Source organism: Martes martes (assembly GCF_963455335.1).
Source record: "Martes martes genome assembly, chromosome: 4".
NCBI classification, from domain to species: Eukaryota; Metazoa; Chordata; class Mammalia; order Carnivora; family Mustelidae; genus Martes; species Martes martes.
In genome coordinates this window covers 173,500,472-173,525,799 of record NC_137891.1, presented here as the reverse complement: position 1 = coordinate 173,525,799, position 25,328 = coordinate 173,500,472, and the positions used below count along the sequence as shown (strand labels likewise).

The 25,328-nt window shown below is 45.3% G+C and overlaps 1 protein-coding gene across 1 annotated transcript in view; it reads left to right on the top strand.

Moving 5' to 3' along the window:
- NCMAP (non-compact myelin associated protein) overlaps positions 1 to 17,961 on the top strand; it is a 39,164-nt gene extending 21,203 nt beyond the window's left edge. Inside the window, exons 2-4 of the mRNA XM_080802168.1 lie at positions 9,382 to 9,470; positions 12,445 to 12,529; positions 15,166 to 17,961. Of these exons, the coding sequence (XP_080658294.1) occupies positions 9,389 to 9,470; positions 12,445 to 12,529; positions 15,166 to 15,307 (309 nt within the window). The 5' untranslated portion in view covers positions 9,382 to 9,388 and the 3' untranslated portion in view covers positions 15,308 to 17,961. The remainder of the gene's footprint in view (positions 1 to 9,381; positions 9,471 to 12,444; positions 12,530 to 15,165) is intronic.
- The last annotated feature ends 7,367 nt before the right edge of the window (positions 17,962 to 25,328 follow it).

Sequence of the window (25,328 nt, the reverse complement as noted above, 5' to 3'; positions counted from 1 at the left end):
CGCCCCCAGCTCACACCCACAGCTCTGCCCCAGCTAGCTGGCCCAGGGTCTCCGGGACCCTGTCTCTGCTCCTCTCACAGCACTTCTCCCATACTCCCTCCTGATGCGTGCTGGTACCCACAGCTCCCTGGGTATGTGATCTACCTTCGAATCCCCCCCAACAGTGGGATGTGCCTCTTCAGGCTCGGTGGCAGAGGCAGGAATGGATTGAGTACAAACCTTGGGGTCAGCAAGATGAGAGTCGAAATCTACCATGTGTGAGGCTGAATGATGGCCCCCAGCAGTATCCACATCCTAATCCCCCAAACCTGGGACCTGGTCCCTTTAATGGCAAAGAGGAGTTTGCAGGTGTGATTAAATTAAGGGTTATGAGATGGGGAGGTGATTCTGGGTTACCCAGGTACAGCCAATGTAATCACAAAAATCCTTAGGGAGGCCAGAGAACCAGAGAGAAGGAGGTGTCATGATGGAAGCAGAGGTCAGAGACACAGACACAGGAAGATGCTATACCGTGAGCTTGAAGGTCAAGGTGGACGATGGGGCCTTGGGCCAAGGAATGCCGGTGACCTGCTTGAGCTGAAACAGACAAGGAAACGGATTCTCTTCTAGAGGCTCCAAAAGGAACACGGCCCTGCCAATGCCTTGAATTTAGCTCAGTGATGCTGATTTTAGACTTCTGACCTCTGAAACTCTAAGAAAAGCAATGTTTTGTTGTTTTTAGTCACTTCGTGTGTGGTGATTTGTTATAGCAGTCCTAGGAAACGAATGCCTCCTAGCTCTGCCATGTATTAGCCAGTTACCTGCCCTCTCTGAGCCTCACTTCTCTCCTCTGGAAAATAGAGGTAGCATTCGAAGAACTCAGCATGGTAGCAGGTACTCAGCAGGCCCTGGATGGACGGGCCGTGGTCCTGTTTGCAGTCACCATCACCATCCCTGTCTCTGCAGACCTTCTGTCCACAGATGTAAGCACAGACTGGACATTTTCTTTGTTTTCTGGACTTTCTTGGGTAGGAAAGATAGGGAACTGTTGACAGGGCTCTAGCTCTGCTCCAGCCTGGGGCGATTTGCCTCCCTGAGGACACTCAGCATGCCTAGAGACCTGGGGGTACTCTGGCAGCTCCTGGGCAGAGGCGGGGGATCCTGCCTTTCCCAGGGTGGTCCCCACAGCACAGAATTACAAAATGTGAATGGGGCCGTGGCCCAGGAGCCCTGCTACCCTCTGGAGGTTTGTCGTACCTCTTGGGCTCACAACATCAACAAGGAGAAAGAGGGGTGAGCACAGTCCTGACTCAGCAGGGCCGTGGACCCTCAGAGCATCCCCAGGAATATTCCTTACCTCCTAGGAGGTTTGGCTGCCATGAGCAGTTTCAAGGTGGAAGGTTTGAGTTTGAGCCTCAGCAACTGCCCTCTCTTGCTGTGAGACTTCGGGCAAGTCACTTAACCTCTCTGAGCCTGTTGCCTATCAGCAAAGTGGCCATAAAACAAGCTGCCTTGTGTTAAGAGCCCAGTGCCTAGCGCTGTGTCGGCATCTCCTTAAACCGTCGTTCACTCCCCGTCCTGACTCGTGTGTCAAGGGAGAATTCTTTCCCTCCAACCTTAGGGGCACCAACTTTTTAACCTTTTAACCTTTCTCTCCCTTGGGGTCAGTGGGACACATGGAGGCTTACATGAGCCTTCAGGTGGAGTTTGAGGACTCTTGGGAGCTGGCCGTTGGCTCACACCCCAAGACCCAGGGGCGAATGGAAGCCACAGGTCACATTCCAGCTCCCGGTCAGTCTCTGCCACAACGCCCACAGGTCTTCTTCCTGCCGACTCCTGGCACGGCCTGTGCTGCCCTTTTGGCACCAGGCACAAATCTGCCTTATGACTGCTTTCATCTGGGATTTCTATTTTTATCTCTTGGTACAGGGAACTTATCAGGCTTGCGTCTTGGCTGGAAGCTCTTTGGGGGCACCTCTTGTTAGAATGTGGGCCCAAAAATCAGAAATAAAGGATGTTCAAGCCAGAATTTGACAGGGCGGGTCAATAAGACTTGATAGATGTGGTGGACCTGAAACCTGGGCTTCCGGATGCAAAGGCCCCTGCTTTTTCCAAAGGACTTCAGTATGACATTGATCAGGCCCCTCAGTCATCAGTGCTGGGCTAGGCAGGGTTGGGGGGGCGGGGCAGTGATCCCCACTCAGTATTGACTGGAGGAAAGAATCTTAAAGGAAACAATTCCAGGGCACCTGGGTGGCTCAGTCGATCAAATGTCTGCCTTTGGTTCAGGTCATAATCCTGGGGTCCTGGGATCGAGCCCCACGTTGGGCTCTCTGCTCAGTGAGAAGCCTGCTTCTCCCTCTGCCTCTGCCCCTGACCTCTCCCCCACCCCCACAACACTCACTTGCTCTCTCCCTCTGTCTCTCTCAAATTCAATCTTTTTTTTTTTAAAGATTTTATTTATTTATTTGACAGACAGATCACAAGTAGGCAGAGAGGCAGGCAGAGAGAGAAGGGAGGAAGCAGGCTCCCCGCTGAGCAGAGAGCCCGATGCGATGCGGAGCTCGATCCCAGGACGCTGGGATCATGACCTGAGCCGAAGGCAGAGGCTTTAACCCACTGAGCCACCCAGGCACCCCTCAAATTCAATCTTTTTTAAAAAAGGAAACAGTTCCATTCCAGTTAGGCATCTATGGCATACTCTTGCCCTCTCCATCCAGCAAGCCCCATGCTCTACCAGTCCCATGAGGATTTTTGCCTTCCTGGCAGAGGTTTTACTATTCCTCAGTGGAAATGGAAGAGAAGGTTGAACCCTCCAGAAATTGTAGTGAATCCCTCCTCAAATCCCCTCCTTGGGGCATAGCTTCATGGTCTGATTCTCTGACTTCCCTGTTCATATGGAGTTTGACCATATGCAGCAAACACTTGACCAGGTAGAGAACTGGGAGCTCAAGGTCCAAGGAGAGCAGGGAGAGCACAGACTGAGGACAGAAAAGAAAGGAGAAAAGGGGCCAGGAACTGACCTTGACCCTTCACCCACCATCCACCGGGCACCATGCTGGATAATTACAGCTCCCTGATTGTCACAACCTTACAAGATAGCCCGCATTATCCTTACAAAGGAAAACACCAAAGCCTAAAAAGTGCCTCAGCTCATAGAACTAGCTGGTCAGAGTTGAGGTCAAGATCAAAACTCAGGTCTCCCTGACCCCAGAGCCCTCGTTGGGTCATGACCTCATAGACGGTGTGCTCTGTCACAACACTGCCTGGAGGTCTTGAGATCCACCCAGGAAGAGCTGGACTTTCTCTCCTGAGGGCCCATACCAACGAGGTCAAGGCTAACAGGGACCAGTGCAAAGTCTTGCACGTAAGTTCAAAATGACATTTGCACAGGAGTGTAATGGAGACCTGGTTACTGGGCAGCAACTGATCGTAATATCCTCCCGTCTTAACACGGCTGCTGTTGCCTTGTATTTCCAAAGCACTTTGAGGTTTAGAAAGCCCTTCCACTAACCGAACTCAGAGCTTTGATGGGACCATAAACAAGCAGGAGAATAAGTCTGGAAAAGGTTTGGGAGTATCCCGATAGGGTGTGTATACTGCGACAGCCTGTAAGGGTAAAGAGCTATTTGTTTGCATCAATCCAGTGTAATATCAGTAGACTTTGGGCTCAGCCACTGTACTAAGTGTATTACATATTTGATCTCTGTTAATTCTCGCAACAACCCACGTTGCACAGATCAGAAACCAAGAGGGGAAGAAAGTCCGACCCAGATCACAGAGCTAGAATTCAGGCTTAGGTCTGAGAAGTATCAAGACAAAGGTCCTTCTGGACATTTCAGGCCCCCTCTGGAGACAGAAGTCCCATTTGGGGTGCTGTATTTAAGGGGGACGTTAACACACAGAGTAATGATCTCACGAAGGACACGATCATTGTAAAGATTGTTTGAAGGAGCTTAGTATATTTGTCCTGGGGGGAAAAAAATGATCAGAGAACATATCATTGCTGTTTTCATGGGCGTAAAGCTCCTTTCTTTTTAGAAATAGGCTGGGTTCCCTGGACGTGTACCAACCGTTTGCAGGTTAGTGTAAACGGGATAAACTGTAGCCGGCTGCTGGCGCCACCTACTGGTGGGAGGTAAAATTGATGGGCTGACTGAGGCCGCTGTCGCTGTTCATCCCTGAAGTTTGGTTTCACCTTTCTTACACAGAAGTGCTCAAATCTGGCAGGTTGTGCATAAGAGGCACCACATGTACCTTTATGGCAAGAGAATTAGGACCAATGGGTGAAAATTATAAGGAAGGATATTTTGGTTTTAACGTGAAGTTTAGTTTTCTGAAAAAAGCAATTCTAGGGGCTGATTGGGAGTAGTGAGGTTCATGTCTGTGGAAGAAACCAATTCATGCTGAATCTCCCAAGGTTTGGGCGATGGGGAGAAATCAACCCCAGGGTTTGGTGGGTCTGGGGTCTTCATGGGTTACCTACTCTGAGTTACAGTTGGCCGTTTGAGTGGGGGTCTGCCAGTGTTGGTAGCATCTTTGTTGTCTTATCCAGGGAGGAACTTTTAGGGTTCCAAGGGGACTGAGCAGTGGGGGAGATATTTGGAACGGGTGAGATCTGGGAATGTTTATCTTCCAGATACGGCTTGAACATTTGACCAAGGGATAGGCAGAGAGGAGTGACTCAGAGGGTAAATGGTCCTGACCGTCCATCACTTCCCAGACTGACCTCCCACACGGGACCGTTTGTAAACAACCCAGGGGAACAACAGTTCCTTGCAGATTCTGTAAATGCAATTAAGGCTGTGCTGAAGACAGAAGTTCAGAGTGTGGCTGAGAACAGGGACCAGTCAGATAGGACTGGTCAGGGGTCTGGGGCAGAGCTGAGCCCCAGCCTGTGTGGGTTTTCTCATCAAAGCTTTGTGGATTCAGGGCCCAGGTGCCAGGCCATTTGTGTCTTGCACATTCCCTGGGAGGCGGTCCAGTGAGGATGTGCGGAGAAGGGGCCACAGGATAGGACAGACCCTGGCGCAATCCTAGCATGGCACCTCGTTAGCCTTGTGAGTCTAGGTTGATTACTTCTGTACTGTGAGCCTCAGTTTTTTCATCTGTAGAAGGGGCAGTGATTCCACCTTCCTTACCCGAGAGGTATGAGGATTTAATGAGAGCTCCTTCATAGAGCACTGAGCACCATGTTGGCGCATAATTTATTATTATTATTATTATTATTATTATTAAATTAAGCTCTGTTAGTGAAAACCATTCTCACTCTCCCTGCCCCCTCCTTGCTTTTCTGTGGCCATGGACCTGGTCACAGACACATTGGATACTGAAAAGCCCCTGCTGGGCCTCACTTGGTTAACGGGACTGGCTGGATCCCACATATGAAAACACCCACAGCCTTGGCCACCGATGTCCCACCGCCCTCCCTCCCACCTTCTCTAATGGGGCAGGAACAGAGATGTAATTGAGAGCCTTGGGGCCTGACATAAGGCAAGATATACTCTGAGATGACTCACTGTTCCCTCAGAAAGAATAGCCCGCCCGTCCAGAAGGAGGTCTGCACCCAGAACTAGGCCCCCTCGAGGTCACCTTGAAGGGTCCGTGGAGGAATCTGTGTCCCGGTGGCCTTGGGCAGCTGCGTTACTGGTCAGTGTGTGTGTGTGTGTGTGTGTGTGTGTATGCACGCGCACGCGCGTGCATGCACATGCATGTTTCCGTGGTAACCTGTCAGGAGCCCCTCTAGACACACAGGTACGAGCAGCAGATTGGTGAGGTGGGGATCCTGCAGGCTTTGAAGTTTGCAGGCCCAGGTACATAGGCCAGCTCTGCATCTTCCAGACTGTGTAAGCAGAGAGAGAGAGCTTTAGAGCCCCAAACCTTGGGGCCCTCCTCTGATCCAGGGGAGGGGGAACCCTATTTTACATGGCCTTTGCTAACTAAATCAAAGCATGGATTAAAAAAGAAAATGCCTGGCCCAAGGTCTTGGCACATAGTGGGCACTTGGGTGATGGTGTTTATCATATTTGTGCGTGTTGGTCCAAAGGAGATGTGTCCCCAGTCAGGGTTTAGCCTTACCAGTGACGATGCCATGCCTCTCTCACTAAGTGACCCTGGATCAGTGGGTATTTGTCTCTCTTTTTCTGTTTTTAAAAGGAATTGTAAGAAAACAGTATTGGTGGGTCTTCTCAGGTTGATATTGGTGTGGGTAGAAGCAGACGTTTTAGGAAAATGCATCATAAAACTCTTTATGATCAGATGGGGGAATGGTGGGCAGTGGGGGGCAGGTGTCTCTCCTTCTTGGGAGTAGCAGTGGAGGCAGGGGTTGGGGGAGAGTTTCATTCCATATTTTCATATGGGTCCTAATTTATTTTTATAGAAAGAATTTTTCCTTGTTTTGAGCTCCAGAGAGCCACCTGGCTCTGAGTTCAGCAAATATTTGCTATTATCCCTCCCCCCCAAAATACTCAGAACTGCCATTTATCGAGCACTGAAAGCACTTTCCATACTTAACCTTGAACCCTCAGCTCCCTTGGGAAAAGCTACCTCATTTTACAAACGAGCAAACCAAGCTGGGAGAAGTTCAGTCACTTGCTTCAGTACTTCTCCTGGCAAAGGTGAGAAGAACCAGACAGTTTATCTGGGAGCAGTAGAAGGAGGACATGCAAAAGACCCCAAACCACCTCTACCCTCAAGGACCCGACAATGAACATGGGAGTTTAACTGCCAGACGGAGCAACCGGGACACATGCTGTGGTCATGCTTCTTCGCGGAGCTCTCCTGTGGTAGCGGAGGACTGAAGGCTGATTCTGGCTAGAGGATGGGGGAGCCTTCCCAGGCGTGGCTGGGCTCAGTCCTGAAGGATGTGTTCATTTTGGAGAGGCAGCCACCAGGGGAACATGGCCAGTGCGCCTGTTGCAGGAGGTCAGAAGACAGGAAGCCCAGCGAGGAAGAAAGGTTGACCAGTACAAGGAGTCAGGCAGAGCCACACAGGGCTCCTTGGGAGAGCCCAGGTCGTGGGAGTCCTGATGATCTGGTCTTTGGGAGGAAGGGACAGACAAGAACTATGGGTTTTTAAGTAGTGCCCCGTGGCTTAAAGGAGGGCAGAGAAAGGGAAGGCAGAGAGGACCGTTCTGAGGCTGAGGCCCCCATGGGGTGGGACAGGCCCCAGCCACCAGAGCCCCCAGCCTGATGACCTGCCCCCAGTTCAGGTGCCCTGACCCCTTTCCATCAGGAGCTGGGGGAGTGGGGAGCCGCGGCCGGGAGGTGAGAACTCTCAGGAGATGTCCACTGTGGGAACGGGGGTGGGGGGGTTGGGGGGAGACGGAGCCTGGGCAACAAGGCCCAGGAATGCCGGGGGAGGATGGAGTGGTCCCTTGTCACGGCAGTTTGGCAAAGGTTGGTGTGAGGAGCGGAGAGACTGGAAAGAGAGGCTGGAAACAGCCAGTGAAGGGTTTTCACTGCCAGATGTTCAAGTGTGGGCACTGGGAGACAATTGTTTTTTTGAGCCTAAGAACGCTCTGTCTCTCGCTCACTAGAATGTGAGCATCCAGAGGCAAGGAGTCTGCCTGGCCTTTCACCAGTGTGTTCCCAGCTCCTAGCACAGCGGCCGTTACTTAGTAGGTGCTCAGTTAGTATTTCTTTAGTAAATATGTAGAACCACGATCTGTATATGCAGGTGTGGTAAACATTTTAAAACTTGGATGAGAAGGATACACACTAATGGCCAAGGTCGTGGTTACTTCGGGGGGAGGGAGGAAATGAGGTAGAAGTAGAGCAGAAAAAGGATTTCAGCGGAGTCTCACTTTTCTTCCTTAATAAAGAAGAACTGAAGAGAATATGATTGTGAACATTCATTCAGTCTGAATGCTGGGTACATGGGCTCCTATTACATTATTATTTATAATTTTGAAATATTTATTTTAAGAAGAAAACGAATTGGGCGACTGGGTGGCTCAGTCGGTTGAGCGTCTGCCTTCGGCTCAGGTCATGATCCCAGGGTCCTGGGATCAAGCCCCACATCGGGCTCCCTGCTCGGGGAGGAGGGGGGAGTCTGCTTTCCCTCTCTCCCTCTACCCCTCCCCCTGCTTGTGCATGCTCTCTCTCTCAAATAAATATATAAAATCTTTTTTAAAAAATGAAAAAAAAGCAAATTGGTGTACGAATATTGTGTTCGGTGTAAGGAATATCTCTTCTCCAGAAGATGGAGTGACCGCCATGAAGCCCATAGCTTCTTAACGTGACAAATAGGCCTGGATAATTCTCTCCTTGGTGGCGATCCTTCACAGGCCTCCAGACTGTCAGCAGCTTCAGTGAAGTAGGGAACCCTCGTTCGTGTCCCTCCTCTTCTCGATGCTTGTCGTTCAGAGCACGTGTGGATACTACCTTAGGCTCAGAATACACTTCTCGGGGAAGAATCTCAATACTCGTTCCTGGGGGTGTGATGTTGCATGAATGACATCCCTCCTGGCTCACCCCTCAAGTGTAAGATCACAGGCTTGTGAATTTGGATTCCTGCTGCCATCAGGAAAAGAAACTATACTGTGCCCTCAGAGAGTCTGTTTGGGTTCAAGCTCTGTGTCTTCCTTGCTGTGTGACTTTTGTCCCTTTACTCAACAGCTCTGAGCCAGTTTGCTCAGCAGCAAAAGGTGACGATTGAGAAGATGATTAACGAGTGAGCTGAGACAGGTGTGAAGTCTGTGACAGGGCCCGGTGCCTGGCGGGCACTCAGCACGCATGACCTCTCCTCCCACTGAGGGCTGTGTGCAGCCTGGCCTTTGCTGTCCCGCCATCCCAAGCCATGTCCGTCCCTTAAGGCCCATGCAAATTTAGCTTTTCCTTGAAACCATTCTTCACAACCAGGGATGGCTCATGTCCCTGACTGCTTGGTAGCATAGTTAAATTTTCCATCTGCTTGCTTATTTGTTCGTTTATGTTGGCCTCCTTAGGTTGCAAAGCTTCTGAAAGCAGGAGCATCATTTCAGGCATCGTTACGAGATGCTGACCGCCTCACCCCGTGTCCTGGGTTAAATGCAAACTTGGGGCTCCATGAAGCCCTGGGGACTTCACTTTCATCAGTAAAATGACAATCATGGCCTCCCTCACACAGTTTCTAGAAGATACCAGTTTAGACATTCTGAGTGAAACCTAATTAGGAAAAATTTAATAAATATTGTTGAATTAATTTAAGCTGCCATGAATGATGAAGTTCTTTACAAATGTCAGACATTATTTTTAATTCTCCACAGAAGATAGTAGAAGGCCTTGTATTTACCTGCTGCTAAGAGAAACCGCTTGCTTGACTCTTCTCTGGTCATCCATGTGAGGACCAAAGGAGGCATCACACAGGCATTGTAAAGCTCACCCTGGTGTTAAACGAAATTTTGTCTTTGTTCTTCCCAGGATCGAGATGACCACAGCCACCCCTTTGGGGGGTACTACCTTCTTCTCCTTGAACGTGACCACCAGAGAAGAAGACTTTCTGTACAAGAGTAAGGTCAACTTGGCTTGGTAGCCAGGGGAGGGTTGGCGGGATGAGGACTGTGGTCACCTCCTGGTGTTGAGGTCAAGAGCGTGGGTTCTGGAGATAGACTGCCTCGGTCCCAGTGGCACTTCTGCCATATGCCTGCTGTGACCGTGAGCACGTGACCTCACAGCTTTGTGTCTGTTTCCTCGTCTGTAAGATGGGGATAGTAATGAAGCTACTCTTAGCATCACACACATGAATGGTGTGAAGACTAAACCAGATGATCTGTGTAAGGAGCTTAGAATAGCCTTGAGCCACACAAACTACCTAGTGAGTAGTCTTGTGATCATTACTGCTGTGACTGCTATTGTCATCAGGGAGTTTTGGGGTCTGGAGGGCAACGGACATTGACTCTCCTGTAAGATGTCCCTCAGTGAGTCACCTTAAAATGTAAGTACTTTCATACTCTTCATACTGTTTTTACAAGGCAAAACATCCCATCGGTTGACAAAGGAGTAAATGAGTGGGGGCGGGAGCAGTCCCGGGGAGACATTTGGCAGGAACAAGGGATGCCCAGAAGGAAAAACTTAACAACCATTCTTCAGAATACCAGTTAATCATATGAGGGGAAGTTGGGCCTGTTTCCGTCTCTTCTGTTGGTCTGGCACGTACCCCCTGCACGTGGAACGGGCTTCCCAGCGCACGTGGAGTGTTTCCCCAGTGATGACAGCTCCGGACCGTGGTCCTGGCAGGAAACCGATCCCTGGCAGGATGTGGGTCTTCCACGGAGACCCAGAAAGGGTCAGTCTTGGGACAGGGTCCTGCGTGTCTGCCTGCTCCTTGCCAGGTGGGGACACCTACGGAGAGAGGCCTGTCGATGTAGCTCAAAATAGTTCTGAAATCTCCATCAGCAAGATGGGTAGATCGAATCTCCATCAGCAAGATGGGAATGATTCTGCTCTTATTTAACTAAAAGCAGTGGTTCTCAACTAGATGATTCTGCCCCCTAGATAAGATGGCCAGAGTTCAAAAATAAGATACAGAACACCTGGTTAAATTTGAGTTGAAGAGTAACAGTATTTGTGCACTATAAGGACATGCCATGAGATAGGTGAGACATCGCAAAAATTACTCATTATTTATCAGAAATTCTAATTTAAATAAGTATCTGGTACTTTATCTGGCCACTTTATCAGGGGACATTTGACAGCGTTTGGACACTTTTGCTTGTCACAAGTGGCGGGGAGGAAGAAGCAGTGTTAATGACATTAGTGAATGGAGGCCGGAGATGCTGCTGAACATTGTATAGGGCACGGGAGGGTCCCCTCAGCAAAGGGTTATGCAGGCGACGTTGAAAAACCATGGATTAAAGTAAGCGACGTTGAAAAACCATGGATTAAAGTATCATCACAGAACTCGCCAGAAAGGAAACAAAAAATTACTCCGTAACGGATTCCCCACCCCCCTCCTTTTCTTTCTTTCCAGTCTTTCTTCCTGTGAATATTTGGACATAGTTTTGTTTTTGTTTTTATTTAGTAAACCTTTTCGTAAGAGCATTACATACCTTTAAGAAAAAAGCAAAAAGCACAAATCCTAAGTGCACAGCTGGGTGAATTTTCACAAAATGAACACGGTTGGGTCACCAGCCTGCAGATCAAGAAGAGGACCATCCATCAACAGGATCCCAGGCATCCCAGCGCCCCTTGCCACCCTGTCCCCGCCTGGTCAAGGGAACCCGCTGTTCTGACTTCGCCCACCGGCCATTAGTTCTACCTGGTTTCAAGCTTTATGGAAATGGAAGTATACCGTACACACCCTTTTATATCTGGCTTCTTTTACTCGTCATTATGTTTGTATGGACATATTTTAGTGGTTGCAACATAATGTGTATATGTGGGTGTGTACAAAATATCATATACTCTTCTCCACATGTCATTCAGATTATAGTATAACATTTCATGAGCTAGGCATGCCATACCTTGTTGAATCATTCCCATATTTAGAATATAAATGATGTAATTAGCATATTGATTCATGCAGCTTTTTCTGTATATAGGATTCTTCCCTAAGATAAACTCCCCAGAATCAAATAGATTGGCTTAAAATGTGCCCCCCCGCCTTTATGGTTTGTTTTGTTTTTTTTTTTTCATATTTTTAGTTTCAGTTCACACAGGGACGTTGATTCTAAATGTGAAATGAGAGGTGGCCATGGGAACTGGTTGCTGATACTGAAATTAGATGCTATTAAGCCACAAGGACATTCATTAGAGCCTTGTTTTTCATGGTATAAAATTGAAAACAACATAAATATCCTCAGTACGGCATTGGTAAACAAATTATGGCACATCCAAACGATGGAGGTCTACACAGCCATCAAAATCATGAAAAGCTATGTAATTACACAGAAAGATGATTAAGATATGGTTGTAAAACTGTGTACGGAACATGGTTCCATTTTTATCAAGTGCTATTTTTCCACTTTTATTTCCTTGAGGTGGGTTTTCAGACAGGATTAATCAATTACTCAAAAAATGTTGGATAGGTATTTAATATGCGTACCCGCATATACATGATGGCATTGGTGCATGTATGCATGTGTAGGTGATCAGTGGTTCCTGGGGCAATGAGTTCCCTTTTTGGCTTATATTTTTAGTTTCAAAATTAACTACAAAAATAATGCTTTTGTATTATCAAAAAGAGGGAAGAGTGTTTTGCTTGCCTGTTTCACAAAGGAAGTTGGATGCTATGTTAGGACTGACGACAACAGGATGGCTTGAGATAGGATTTTGGCAGATGAAGCTCCCTGGGGGGAGGGGTGCACTGCTACTCTGGGTTTGTCTCTGCCCTGGGGTCAGTAGTCGGGGTGCCAGGACAGAACATTCTCTCGCTGCCTGATCCAGTGAGGATGCGAGGTGCCGGGTGAAGGTCCCCCTCTTAGTCTCTGGATGCTTCCCTTTTATCAGGTTGCACATTTGCCATTTCCACCTTTCTCCTCTTAGGTTCTGGAGCCATTGTTGCTGCCATTGTGGTAGTTGTCATCATCATCTTCACTGTGGTTCTGATCCTGCTGAAGATGTACAACAGGTATGCGATGCCCTGGGCTCTGATGGTCTTGTGCCTTCCGTGATGTCAGAGTGAATGGGAACTAATGCTTGTGGGTGCCAGCCGTGTGTCACGCAGTACCCATGAGTCCTTCGTCAAATGCTCTAACCCTTTGTGGGCCCTTTTTTGACATCTGTTCTCCTGTAGGAACTTCACGGTAACCAAATATTTTGGTACCTGCAGAAATATTTGTTAAATATAATAATCATCATGACAGTGCTAATGGCCTTGAGCACTACAGTAAGGTAACTTACAGTAATAGAATAATATGATTCAGTCTTTTTCTCTCAGAGAGCCCTCTGCTAGGTTGTGTTGAGCAGACCATGTGAGTATTTGAGGTGACAAATACTGGAAGCCTGTACCCCCAGGTCTACTTTCTGGGATCCAATAGGAGGAAAGAACATCATGTGATCACCTTTAAGTCCCAGCTTGGCTAGAAGGTTATTTTTCCCAGGCAAGAAATCAAAATAGACTATAAACACAACCACATCATAGAAGACTTGGAAGCCATAGGGGCACCTGGGTGGCTCAGTGGGTTGAGCTTCTGCCTTCGGCTCAGGTCATGATCTCGGGGTCCTGGGATCGAGCCCCGCATCGGGCTCTCTGCTTGGTGGGGAGCCTGCTTCCCCCCCTCTCTCTGCCTCTCTGCCTACTTGTGGTCTCTGTCTGTCAAATAAATGGATAAAATCTTTAAAAAAAAAAGTCTTTTTTTTTTTAAAGATACTGTAGAAGTGTGTTTATTAATGAGGAAAGCTGTTTACAATATATTGGCAAAGTTTACAAAGATTATATGTACGTTATAGTTATACATGTGGGTTACACACACAAAGCCAAGGAGGATTCAAATTCTGCAGGGCCAGGTGTTAATATCCAATGTAGTCTGCATGATGGGATTGCTGGTTGGCTGGTTTTTGCAGGGGGCGGGGGTACACATCTTTATTTTGAGGAAGTGCAAACATGCATTGTTTTTATAATAGTGTTATTTATAAAACATGTTTTATATTATATGTGTATAAAATGTATATATAATGTACACATATATGGTATACATATATTGATCTCTTACGATGTACGAGGCATGATTCTAAGCTCCTTGTATGTATTAACTCATTGGATCCTCACTACAAGCCCACCAGGTGGATAATTCTATGTCCCCCAATTTTGTAAGTGTGAAACACGCACTGGGAAATGAGCCAACAAGCCGAAGTTTACTCAGCCTCGCTGGCAGAGTTGGGATTTTTTTTTTAAAGATTTTATTTATTTATTTATTTATTTGAGAGAGAGAGAGAATGAGAGAGCATGAGAGGAGGAAGAGTTAGAGGGAGAAGCAGACTCCCCGCTGACCTGGGTGCCAGATGTGGGACTCGATCCCAGCACTCCAGGATCCTGATCTGAGCCGAAGGCAGCTGCTTAGCCAACTGAGCCCCCCAGGTGCCCCAGAGTTGGGATTTTAAACCCAGTACATGTGGTTTCAAAGTAAATACTCCCACCACTATATGTAATAATAATAACAACACTTAATAAGTTATTTTTAAAATTTTGAGGGTATTACAGTTTGGATCCATCCCAGACCAGGAAGTGGCATCCAACCCCAGCGTCTGCCTTTCATTCCTGGCCATCATTGCTGGAGCTCTGAGCCCCTTTCCTAGGTTGTAATTTGGGGAGAGATCTACCCACCCCACTCTGTCTACAATGATGCCCGGGCTGCAACTCAGAGACTGGAGCTCAGTCTTTGGTCTCTCAAAGGCAGGCAAGTCATTTAACCTCCCTGGGCCTTGATTGTGTCATCTTTAAAATGGAAGGCTCTCCAAGTGGGACAGCTAAGTATTGGTTACGTGGAGAATGCCTTTGTTTTGAGAAGTATTTAGGGGCGACGTGGCATGATGTCTGCAACTGACTCAAATAGTTCAGGGTTTTAAAAAACACTCTGTGTATATATGTGTGTCCACATGCGTAAATGAACCGAGAGAGACAAAGAGACAAATGTGGCAAACTGCTGGTAATCAGTGAATTGTTCCACAAAGGGTACTCAGGTATGAATTGTACTATTTGTGCAATTTTCCTGAGCATTTGAAATTAAAAAAAAAAAAAAGGTTAGATTGTTAGGTCATCTTGTTAGGTCAACAAGATGAAATTTCATGTAGACGTTTGAATTAATGATTGTTCTGGTCATTGAACTTTCTGGCATATGAAATGAAAGATTGGATATACATTTTAAGTCCATTCTCTTCTCAATTATGCAAAAAGTTCTTAAATATTTCTAGCAATCGACTTGGCAAATGTAATGAAACTGCAAAATTTAATGCACGCCACAACTTGGAATAGAAAAAAAAATCATAGTATTTTCATTTTGTCTTTAATATAGGCTTAATATAGGACACTTTACTCATTCTTTAACAGGAAAAAAAAAGCATTTTCAATATCTAATCTGAGTTATGCACAAAAATGGAAAGGTCAGGCTAGCTGATGTCTAAGGTCCCTTCCGGTTAGTTGTACAATTTTGTGGTTGGTAATCAAGCAACGTAATTTAATGATGATCTACGTTAAAGTCCTTGCCAGAATCAAAATCACAGGGTATACGAGGTGAGGCTCAAGCATGCATGCGTATCTCATTACAGGAAAATGAGGACCAGGCGAGAGCTGGAGCCCAAGGGGCCCAAGCCAGCCTCCCCATCTGCCTTGGGCTCAAACAACAACAGCAGCCAGCACCCTCCTACTGTGACCTTCAGTCCCGTTGACGTCCACGTGGAGACTCGATGACCCCCCCCACCACCACCACCTTGGTGCTATCTTGGCCACCGTCCAAAGAGCCTTCTCCATTCAAGACCCAGAAGCACATTTCTCCTCCGGTAGCTTCACTATGAGTTCCTTCCCATTCCGGTTGGGTCAACAAGGGGCATCTCACGCAAGTCCAGATGCTCAGCCCCCAACCCCGCCCTGCCCCACCCTAGCTGCTTCACCTCCCTGCTGCCACCCCTTCAAAAAGCTGCGGAACATTCTTTTGTGCTCTGATGAGGAACGGCTGTGCTGGGAATCCACTGCAGTGGGTGTAGCTGTCTTCCCCACCGTTGCTAGACAGACAGCCCAGGGGTCTTCTGGTCTAGAGTCAGGGGTCCGAGCATGCTCCCGAGTATATTACCAAAGGGTCTGCTCCTGGGGTCTGGTCATAATAGGTGCTGTAGCCACAGCTTTGCAGAGCAAAATATTCTATGCCGTTCATCAGGCACAGGGGAGCTAACTTGGGCTAACTAACCAAAAAACTAACTTGTTAATCTATAACTTGCTCCAGTATTAGATGACTGCTAGCTAGCTCATGACAACCAGTTAGCCGATTTCTCTGTCTTTAAGAAAGGTTATGGGAAAGACAGTTCTTCTCGAAAGTTTTCTACTTAATCGTAGAGACTCAGAGAAGAAATAGGGTGACCTTGAGGAAAGATGGCCTCTAGGGCAAAAGCTTAGTATAGTGTCTGTGGGCCTGAATGAGCCAGGAGTGGGTCAGAGCCTCTCCTCTCCCTTTGGGGCTGGAGTAAGCCTGACTCAGTCTCATTTCTTGGCTTCTCTCTGTTTGGATTCTGAGCAATCCTCTCTCTCTCCGGTCATACCTTCCCTCCAACAACCAGTATTAGAGACTGATAAGATTACAACCCTGTTTGTGTGACCTGTGTCCGTCCCAGTCACCTTCAAAGCCCCAAATTCGAAAAGTGTTTCTCTGTACAGAGCTGATCTCTTTGACTCTTAGCCCAGAGAACAATCTGTTAAGGGGGAAAAGCATTTTGAAATTAAGGCTTGCCTTCCAAGCCCTACTTCCTGGTGGTGGGGCCTTGAAAGAGTCACATGAGCGCTCCATACTGGGCTTGCTAACCCTAAGACTCACAGACTGACTTTAATTAGTGAAGGACTTGGTAGAGCCCCTCAGGTGGTCCCTGGCACTCAGCAGACACTTAATAAATGAGAGCCGGCGTTATTGTTACCGTATTGCTTTAATTGTAAGACATATTGGTTCACATGCTAATGATTCTGAAATCAGAATATGTCTTTAAATTGATGGGTGCATTAATGTAGTATTTTTTTCTCTCTCCAAAAGCTATTTTTTATTCAGTTGTGCACCGTACAATTGAAGGCATCTTGGAAGCGAGGTAATAAATACTGAATCTGTTGCAGAAAGTGATACAGTCTGACCTTTAACCTTAAATTCTAGGGGTCTCTTCCTCTTGGAGTCAGAAATATCTTCTGAGGGGAAATTGAGGGTCACTAAGTTATGAAGGTTGACCCAGGGTCACGGAGTCATGTCATCCCACTATAAAAATGCTCGCTTGGATGTGTCTGGAAAAATACTGGCAAATTCTTCCTCCCCAAACATTTTTCCTCCCAACTGTGTTTAAATATCCACCAAGTACCAGGTACTTGGCAAGATGCTTTCACATAAATTATCCCATTGGATTTATTTTTTCCCAATAACCCTGGGAGGAATTATTTGTTCTGTTTGCAGGTGAGAATTGCAGACTCCAAGAGAAAGGTACTTGTCCCCAGTCAGACATCTAGTTAAGTTGCAAAGATAAGACGCAAACCCACATCTTTGACTCCAAAGTCTCTCTCTCTGTCGCACCACTTTCTTCCCTAACATCCTGGCTCAAAGAACATGGATTCTTTTATGGGCCGAACAGAAGGAGGACGGGCTTGTCCATGTGTCTGAGCAGAGGTCAGGAGTCTGGCCTCCAAACTGACACTAGGAGCAAAGCCACTTTGGTAGCCTCCTTTGGGCTCCCAGGATTGGAGCCAAAGGACCCCTTTCTGAGCCCATCAAAGCTCTTAGGATTCCTGTTTCATATCGCATAACCCTTATACCCAAGGGCAAGGGATGGAATGCCATTCAACCAGGGAAAAGCATTTCCTAAAGGACTCAAACCCCAAATAGATACTTTTTCCCAAAAGTGTTCTGCTTTAAAAAAAATTTTGTTTGTTTGTTTGTTTGTTTGTTGGGAATGTTCCAGCCCTAAAAGCAAACTCTTCTGCCCATACTGGACTCTTCTTGGAATTACTAGAGGAATTATCCCTTATTATATGTTCTTTTGCTAAATGAAAGCTTGGAAGTGGAGGAGGGGGGAGAGGCTGAGAGGTAAGGGGAGGCCAAGAAAGGGGTTTTAATATTTTGTTTTTAACTAATGAAGATAACTCAATAAGCATCCTTTAAGGGTTCCTATGTGTAAGTTGAGGTGCTACTAAACACATTGTTCCGGTCCCCACTCTCAAGGAGTCTGCCACCGGTCTCCTGGGACAGGGAGCTTGCAACACAGTGGAGTGTTTCATTTCTGTCAGGTGCCTTTCCTAACTGATGCCACCTTATTTGGCCGCTGAATCAATAAAAGATATTAAACATCTAAAGAAAAATGTCTAAAAATAAAGAGACTTAAATCAAACATTTGTTGAGTTGACGTCAATCTATGTTAGAGTTAATGAATACCTTTTCTAAGAATTTCCTTTCCCTAACCATGTACGTAGGGTCCTGCGGGAAAGCCCGCGCGGTTGCAAATTGTACTGTCCCTGCTCACAGGGGATGGGGAAGCTGGGCTGCCAGCAGCCGGCCTTTCCATGAGTGAGAAAACTTGTTAGCTTGATTAATTTAATTAATTATTAGTTAATTAATAATAGCTTGATTATTACAAAAGGAATCCCATTTCAGAACCTGCTGTTCAACACCAGATGCGCTGATACGTTGAGGTTTGGGGACCCCTGGAAGCGAAGTAGACCTTAGAACGCAACCCAAGTCACCAATGAAGGAGTGTACAGTTAACTGAGCTTCTGGGGTGTTCTAGGTACATGATGGGTCTTGGATACCTACCAGCTCCTCTAACCGTTACAACCCCCATGTGTAGGAGCCATCGCTATTTCTACTCTGGGGACACAGGAACGGGAAGGTCACATGTCCTTGGGTGATGCAATGGACAGGTGGCATTCTTGTGGTGACCATTTCTTGTGTTTGGGGAGTGTACTACTTTAAGAAGCAAGACCACCTCCTGCTGTCAATGCTGAAAAGGCCAGTCATCTTCCTGGAGTCCCTTGCTGCTAGGGTGAGGGCCAGGGACAGAGGCCCTGCTGATCAGGTGCCCCCACAGTGGACTTTGAAGCCAGAAGTTGGTAACATCAAGGGACAGGGACCGTGCAAAATACGCTCTGGTGGCAGGTAGGTTGGCTTGCTGCCTTTCAAAAGTTAGCAACAGCAGCGGCATGAACAGCATGACGGGCCCATTCTTGCGTCCAGCCCTGTAGCCGTGGAGTTGGCTATGCGAGCTTAGTTTGACAGCAACAGCCATGGTGTCTACCAAATGGGCTCTTTAGTGTGATTTTAGGCCCCATACCTGACAGCATACCACCGAGACCAGTTTTAGCTTTCTGGAAATTCCAGCAACAACCTCGTTCCATTTTCTGCTTCAACCAGCAGTCACTTCCTGCCGCTAGTGTGGCTGCTAGTGTGGGGGCAGGGGACAGGCTGGCTCACGGCCACCCCCCTTGGAAGTGGCTGCACCAGAACCCGGGTCTCCGAAGCTCTCACTCTGTCCTTACACGTGCTTCCAGCGGGCACTAAGTGATCAAGGAATCCACAATGTGCAATGGAGTCATGGAGAAGGTAGAGTTGCCTCCAATGACATGTATCTCAGAGACTTTGTTAAGGAGGAAGTTTTGTGTTTTTTTTTTGAAAGATTTTGTTTATTTATTTGACAGAGATCACAAGTAGGCAGAAGCAGGCAGGAGGGGGGGAAGCAGACGCCCCGCTGAGCAGGGAGCCCGATGTGGGGCTCAATCCCAGGACCCTAAGACCATGACCCAAGCCAAAGCCAGAAGCTTAACCCACTGAGCCACCCAGGCACCCCAAAGAGGAAGTATTTCAAAAAGGACCTGGCAGAATGGAGAGGATTTCTTTTTTTAAGTAAATTTTTTTAAAATTCAAATACAACACACACACACACATACACACATACACACATGTATGTGTGCAGCTTGCAAGATGTTCACAAACTGAGCTCGCTTGTGTCACCAGCATCCAGGAAGCTCCCGTCCTCCCCCTACCCTCCTCACGTCCCACAAAAGGTAACCAGCGTCCTGACTGCTACCCCCCTAGAACAACGTGGCGTTTGTAACATTTGCTCATAGTGTCACATGGAGCTGAAGGTCGTTGGCGCTCACTGTGGTCACCTTCATTACAGGATGCATTTGGTTTATCCACTCTACTGTTCGGTGCACAGAGAAATTGTTCCCAGTTTGGGTCTGTAACCAGGAGGTCTGCTAAGAACAGTTTTGGTCATGTACGTATTTCTGTGGGGAATATTTCCAGTTGAGTATTATACAGGGTATAGAATATGTCTTTCGTCTCTATTATCCTGTGGCTTACCTTCATTTTTATTTATTTTTTATTTATATTTTATTTATTTATTTGACAGAGAGAGAGAGATCACAAGTAGGCAGAGAGGCAGGCAGAGAGGGAGAGGGAAGCAGACTCCCTGCTGAGCAGAGAGCCCGATGTGGAGCTCAATCCCAGGACCTTGGGATTGTGACCTGAGCTGAAGGCAGAGGCTTAACCCACTAAGCCACCCAAGTGCCCCCGGCTTACCTTTATTTTAATAGCAGCTTTACTGAGATATAATTTCCATATGCTATCAGGCTTACCCTTTAAAAATATACAAGTCAGTGGTTCTTAGTATATGCACAGAGCTGTGCATCCATCACCCCTGATCAAATTCCAGAACATTTTCATCACCCCAAAAAGAAACTCTATACCCATTAGCAGATGCTGCCCATAACTCCCCCTCCCCAGACCCTGACAACCACCAATTTACATTTTATGTGTGGATTTTCCTATTCTGAACATTTCTTACCCATGGAGTCAACAATATGTGGCCTTTTATGACTGGCGCCCTTCACTTAGCATAATGTTTTCAAGGTTCATCTATGTTGTACTGTGAAATAGTACTCCGTTCTTGTGGATGAATATTGTGCCATTATATGACTGTGCCTATTATATGGCTATACCACCGTTCATTTCTCTAGTCTCTAGCTGATGGACGTTCGGATTGTTTCCACATTTTTTTGCTATAACGGATAATGCTGCCGTGAGTATCTATGAACAGGTTTGGTGTAGACATATGTTTCAATTCTCTTGGGCATGTACCTTAGCAGTGAAATCTCTGCATTATATGATAACTCTGTAATCTTTTGAGAAAATGAAGTGAAACTGTTTTCTGAAGTGGCTGCACCATTGTACATTTCCACCAGTGACCTATGAGGGTTCCAACAGCTCCACATCCTTGCTCACCTTTCATTGTCCATCTTTTGTTATCACAGCCATGCTCGTAGTTATAGAATAGTGTCATTATGATTTCAGTTTGAATTTGCCTAGCGAGTAATGATGTTGAGTATCTTTGCATATGCATATTGGCCATTTTATATCACTTTTGAAGGGATGCCAGCTCAAATCCTTTGCCCATTTTTAAATTGGGTTATGTGGGTTCTTTTAAATTATTATTGTTGTTGATTTGTAAGAATTCTTTATGTATTCTGGTTACAAGTCCCTTATCAGATATATGATCTACAAACGTTTTCTCCCATTCATGGGTTGTCTTTTTACTCTCATGCACTTTCACTTTTGCCGCACAAAAGTTTTTCATTTTGATGAAATTCTGTTTATCTATTTTTTTTCTTTTGCCAGTTGTGCTTTTGGTATTATATTTAAGAAACCATTGCCTAATCCAAGTTCATGAATATTTACTCATATGTTTTCTTATAAGAGTTTTATAGTTTTAGCTCTTATATTTACATATATGACCCAGTTTGAATTAATTTTTGTCTATGGTATGAGATAGGGATCCAATTTCATCTTTTGCATTTAGATAGCCTATTGCCCCAGCATCATTTGTTGGAAGACTATTTCAACCCCATTGAATTGTCTTGGTATCTTTATCAAAAATTAATTGACCATAAATACAAGGGTTTATTTCCAGACTCTGAATTCTGTTTCATTGATCTGCATTTCTATTCTTATTCTACACTGTCTTGATATATAGCAAGTTTTAGAATCTGGACATGTGAGTCCTCCAACTTAGTCCAGTCTTCTTTCTTTTGCTTTACTTTTCTTTTCTTTTTCTTTTTTTCCTCTTGCTCAAAATATTTTGGCTATTTTGGGTCCCTAACATCTCTACATGAATTTTAGTACAAGCTTATCACTTTTTCAAAAATGGCAGCTGAGATTTTGATAGGGACTGCATTGTACTTATAGATCATTTGGGGGAGTATTGCCATCTTAATAATATTAAGTCTTCTGATCCATGAACATGGAATGCCTTTCCATTTATTTTGGTCTTCTTTAATTTTTTTCAGTGAAATTTTGTACTGTTTATTGTTTAAGTCTTGTACTTAAAAAAAAAATTTATTCCCAAGTATTTTATTCTTTTTGATGCTATTATAAATGAAATTGTTTTCTTAATTTCCTTTTTAGGTTATAAATTCCTAATGTGATTTTTGTGTGTTGATTTCATATTTTGCAACTTTGCTTAATTTTTCTTATCAGCTCTGAGAGTTTGTTGTGTAAGATTTTTAGAGTTTCTATATATAAAATCATGTCATATGACTAGAGACCATCTCACATTTTCTTTTACAATTTGGATGCTTTTTATCTCTCATGCTTGCCTAACTGCTCTGGTTAGAACTTTCAGTACTATTTTGAATATAAGTGTTAGGAGCAGACATCTTTGTCTTCTTCCTGATATCAGGGGAAAAATAACCAGTTTTCCCCATTAAGTATGATGTTAGCTGTGTTGATAGATGGCCTTTGTTAGGTTGAGGAAACTTAGCTATATTCCTACTTTAGTGTTTTTATCAAGAAAGGGAGTTGAATTTTGTCAAAAGATTTTTTTGCATCTATAAGATGATCATATTGTTTTTGTACTTTATTAATATGGTATACATACTACATTGATAGATTTTCAGGTGTTAAACCAACCTCCTCTCCCACTGCTAGAATCAACTTCAGTCCTAGCATAAGATCCTTTTCATATGTTGCTAGATTTTTTTTTTTGCAGTATTTTATTGAGAATTTTTGCATCTATACTCTCAAAAGATACTGGTCTATAATTTTCTTGTGATGTCTTTGTTTTGGTATCAGAGTAATACTAGCCTCATAGAATGAGTTGGCAAGTGTTTCCTTTTCTATATTTTGAAAGGGTTGGTATTAATTCTTTAAACATTTGGTAGAATTTACCAGTGAAACCATCTGGTTATTTGGGTCTGGGCTTTTCTTTGTCGAAAGTTGTTTTTTTTTTTAATTACTATTACTAATTCAGTCACTTTACTTGTTGTAGGTCTATTCAGCTTTTCTATTTCTTCTTCAGTCAGTTTTGGTAATTTGTGGCTTTTTAAGAATTTGCCCATTCTGTGTAGGTTAGCTAGTTTGTTGGCATGCAATTTTTTGTGGTATTATAATTCTTTTTATTTCTGAAAGATCAATAATGATGTTACCGCCTTCATTTCTGATTTAGTAATTTGAATATTTTTCTCTTTTTTCTTGATCAGTTAAAGTTTTGTTAATTTTTTAAAATTTTTTTAAGGATTTTATTTATTGATTTGACAGAGAGAGAGAGATCATAAGTAGGCAGAGAGGCAGAGAGAGAGTGGAGGGGGAAGCCCTGCTGAGCAGAGAACCCGATACAGGGCTTGATCCCAGGACCCTGAGATCATGACCTAAGCTGAAGGCAGAGGCTTAACCCCCTGAACCACCCAGGTGCCCCAAGGTTTGTTAATTTTATTAATTATTATAAAGAACCAGCTTTGGTTTCATTAATTTTCTCTATTATTTCTCTATTATGTCTGCCTTTCTAAGTCTCTTAATGGTGTACTTTAATGAAAAGAACTTTTTAACCTGAATGGTAATTTACCAATGTTCTCCTTTAAATTAGTGCTTTTTGTATCCTGTTTAAGAAATCTTTGTCTACCTCAAGGTTTTGAAGATTTTTCTCATAAGTTTTTTTCCAAAAGTCTTATTTTACTTTTCATATTTAAATATACAATCCATCTGAAATTGATTTTGGTATATGTGCAAGGTAGGGTCAAGGTTCCTTTCTTCCATATAGACGTCCTATTGACCCAGAACCATTTTTTTAAAAGATTTTATTTATTTATTTGACAGACAGATCACAAGTAGGCAGAGAGGGAGGCAGAGAGAGAGAGAGGAGGAAGCAGGCTCCCCGCTGAGCAGAGAGTCTGATGCGGGGCTCAATCCCAGGATCCTGAGATCATGACCTGAGCTGAAGGCAGAGGCCTTAACCCACTGAGTCACCCAGGCGCCTCCAGAACCATTTTTGAAAAGGCCATTCTCTCCTGTAGTGTCAACTTTCTTATGAATCCAGTGACCGAATATGTGCGGTTTGGGTAGAAATTTTGTAGACCAAGAATGGTGGCAAAGACAGGTCAGGTGGGGGAAAAGAAAAGCAAGAATAAAACATGGGAGTCAAGGCCAACTGTTCAGTTCACTTGCTCTTTCTTGCTTGCCTACATTCACGAGTGCATCCCAGGCCCTGGAGACACAGTACTGAGTGAGATGGCTATGATCCCTGACCTCAGAGAACTTACTGTGTAGCTTGGAAGACAGTCAAACCAACAACTACAATTCACAGCAATTATGTTTGTGATAGAAGGAACATCAGAGTTTTATATAAGCCTCTTGCTGGAGTGCCTAGTTCGCCCAGAGCTTGGTAGGTAGGAAAAGAGCTCCCCAGAAGAAATAATAATAAACTGAGAGTGAAAGATTGAATTGGAGTGAATCCGGGGAAGAGTAAGAGGACAGGACAAGAAATCAAGAAGAGAATCCTGCTGGTGAGAGAAGCTTTAGTTTAGCACATGTCCAAGGGAGCAGTGGGAGATGGGGGGCGGGAGGAAGGAAGAGAAGAAAGACTCCGGTATCAAGGATCTTCAATGCTTGGTTATTTTATTTTATTTTATTTTTAATTTATTTATTTGAGAGAGAGAGAGTGAGAGAGAGCATGAGAGCTAAGAAGGTCAGAGGGAGAAGCCGACTCCCCATGGAGCCGGGAGCCCGATGCGGGACTCGATTCTAGGACTCCGAGATCATGACCTGGAGCCGAAGGCAGTCACCCAACCAACTGAGCCACCCAGGCGCCCCTGCTTGGTTATTTTAAAGGCAGTGGGGAGCCATTGAAGGTGCTTGAGCATGGAAGTGACAAGGTCAGATCTGTGCTTTCAGATTAATCCTGCTGCAGTGTGCAGAATGGACTGGCGTGGGAGAGACTGGAGGCTGGGAGAACAATTTAGAGTCCATTGCAAGAAGTAACATGCACATCTGTTATCTGTTAGTTTTTAAATGCCTTTTCTAAATAGCCCTCTAATTGCAAAGTTTTGTTCTTTCCCCTTTTTTTAAAGTAGCTAATTGTGGGTGTGCAGTAACCCAACAAAAATGTCTCCAGGAATTGCCTCGGGCCCACTGGATGGGAGCACACAGCAGGGGCATTGTATCAACTCTGTAGCCTTTTGTCCCCCCAACACCCATTCCCTGCCCAGAAAATTTCCTGGCAAAGAAGCAAACCGCCGCACTTCAACACATGCTACTGTCCCAGACTCTGACGTCAGCCCATGCTTGGGAGAAGCAGGTAGAAACAAGACTGACCTTCAGGTCTCTAGTGAAGTGAAGCCCTCTGTCTGATAGCAGCCCAGGTGTGAGCAGAGAGGGTCCCTTCCCTGCTCAAAACCCTTGAATGAATTTTATCGTAAAAATGCTGTG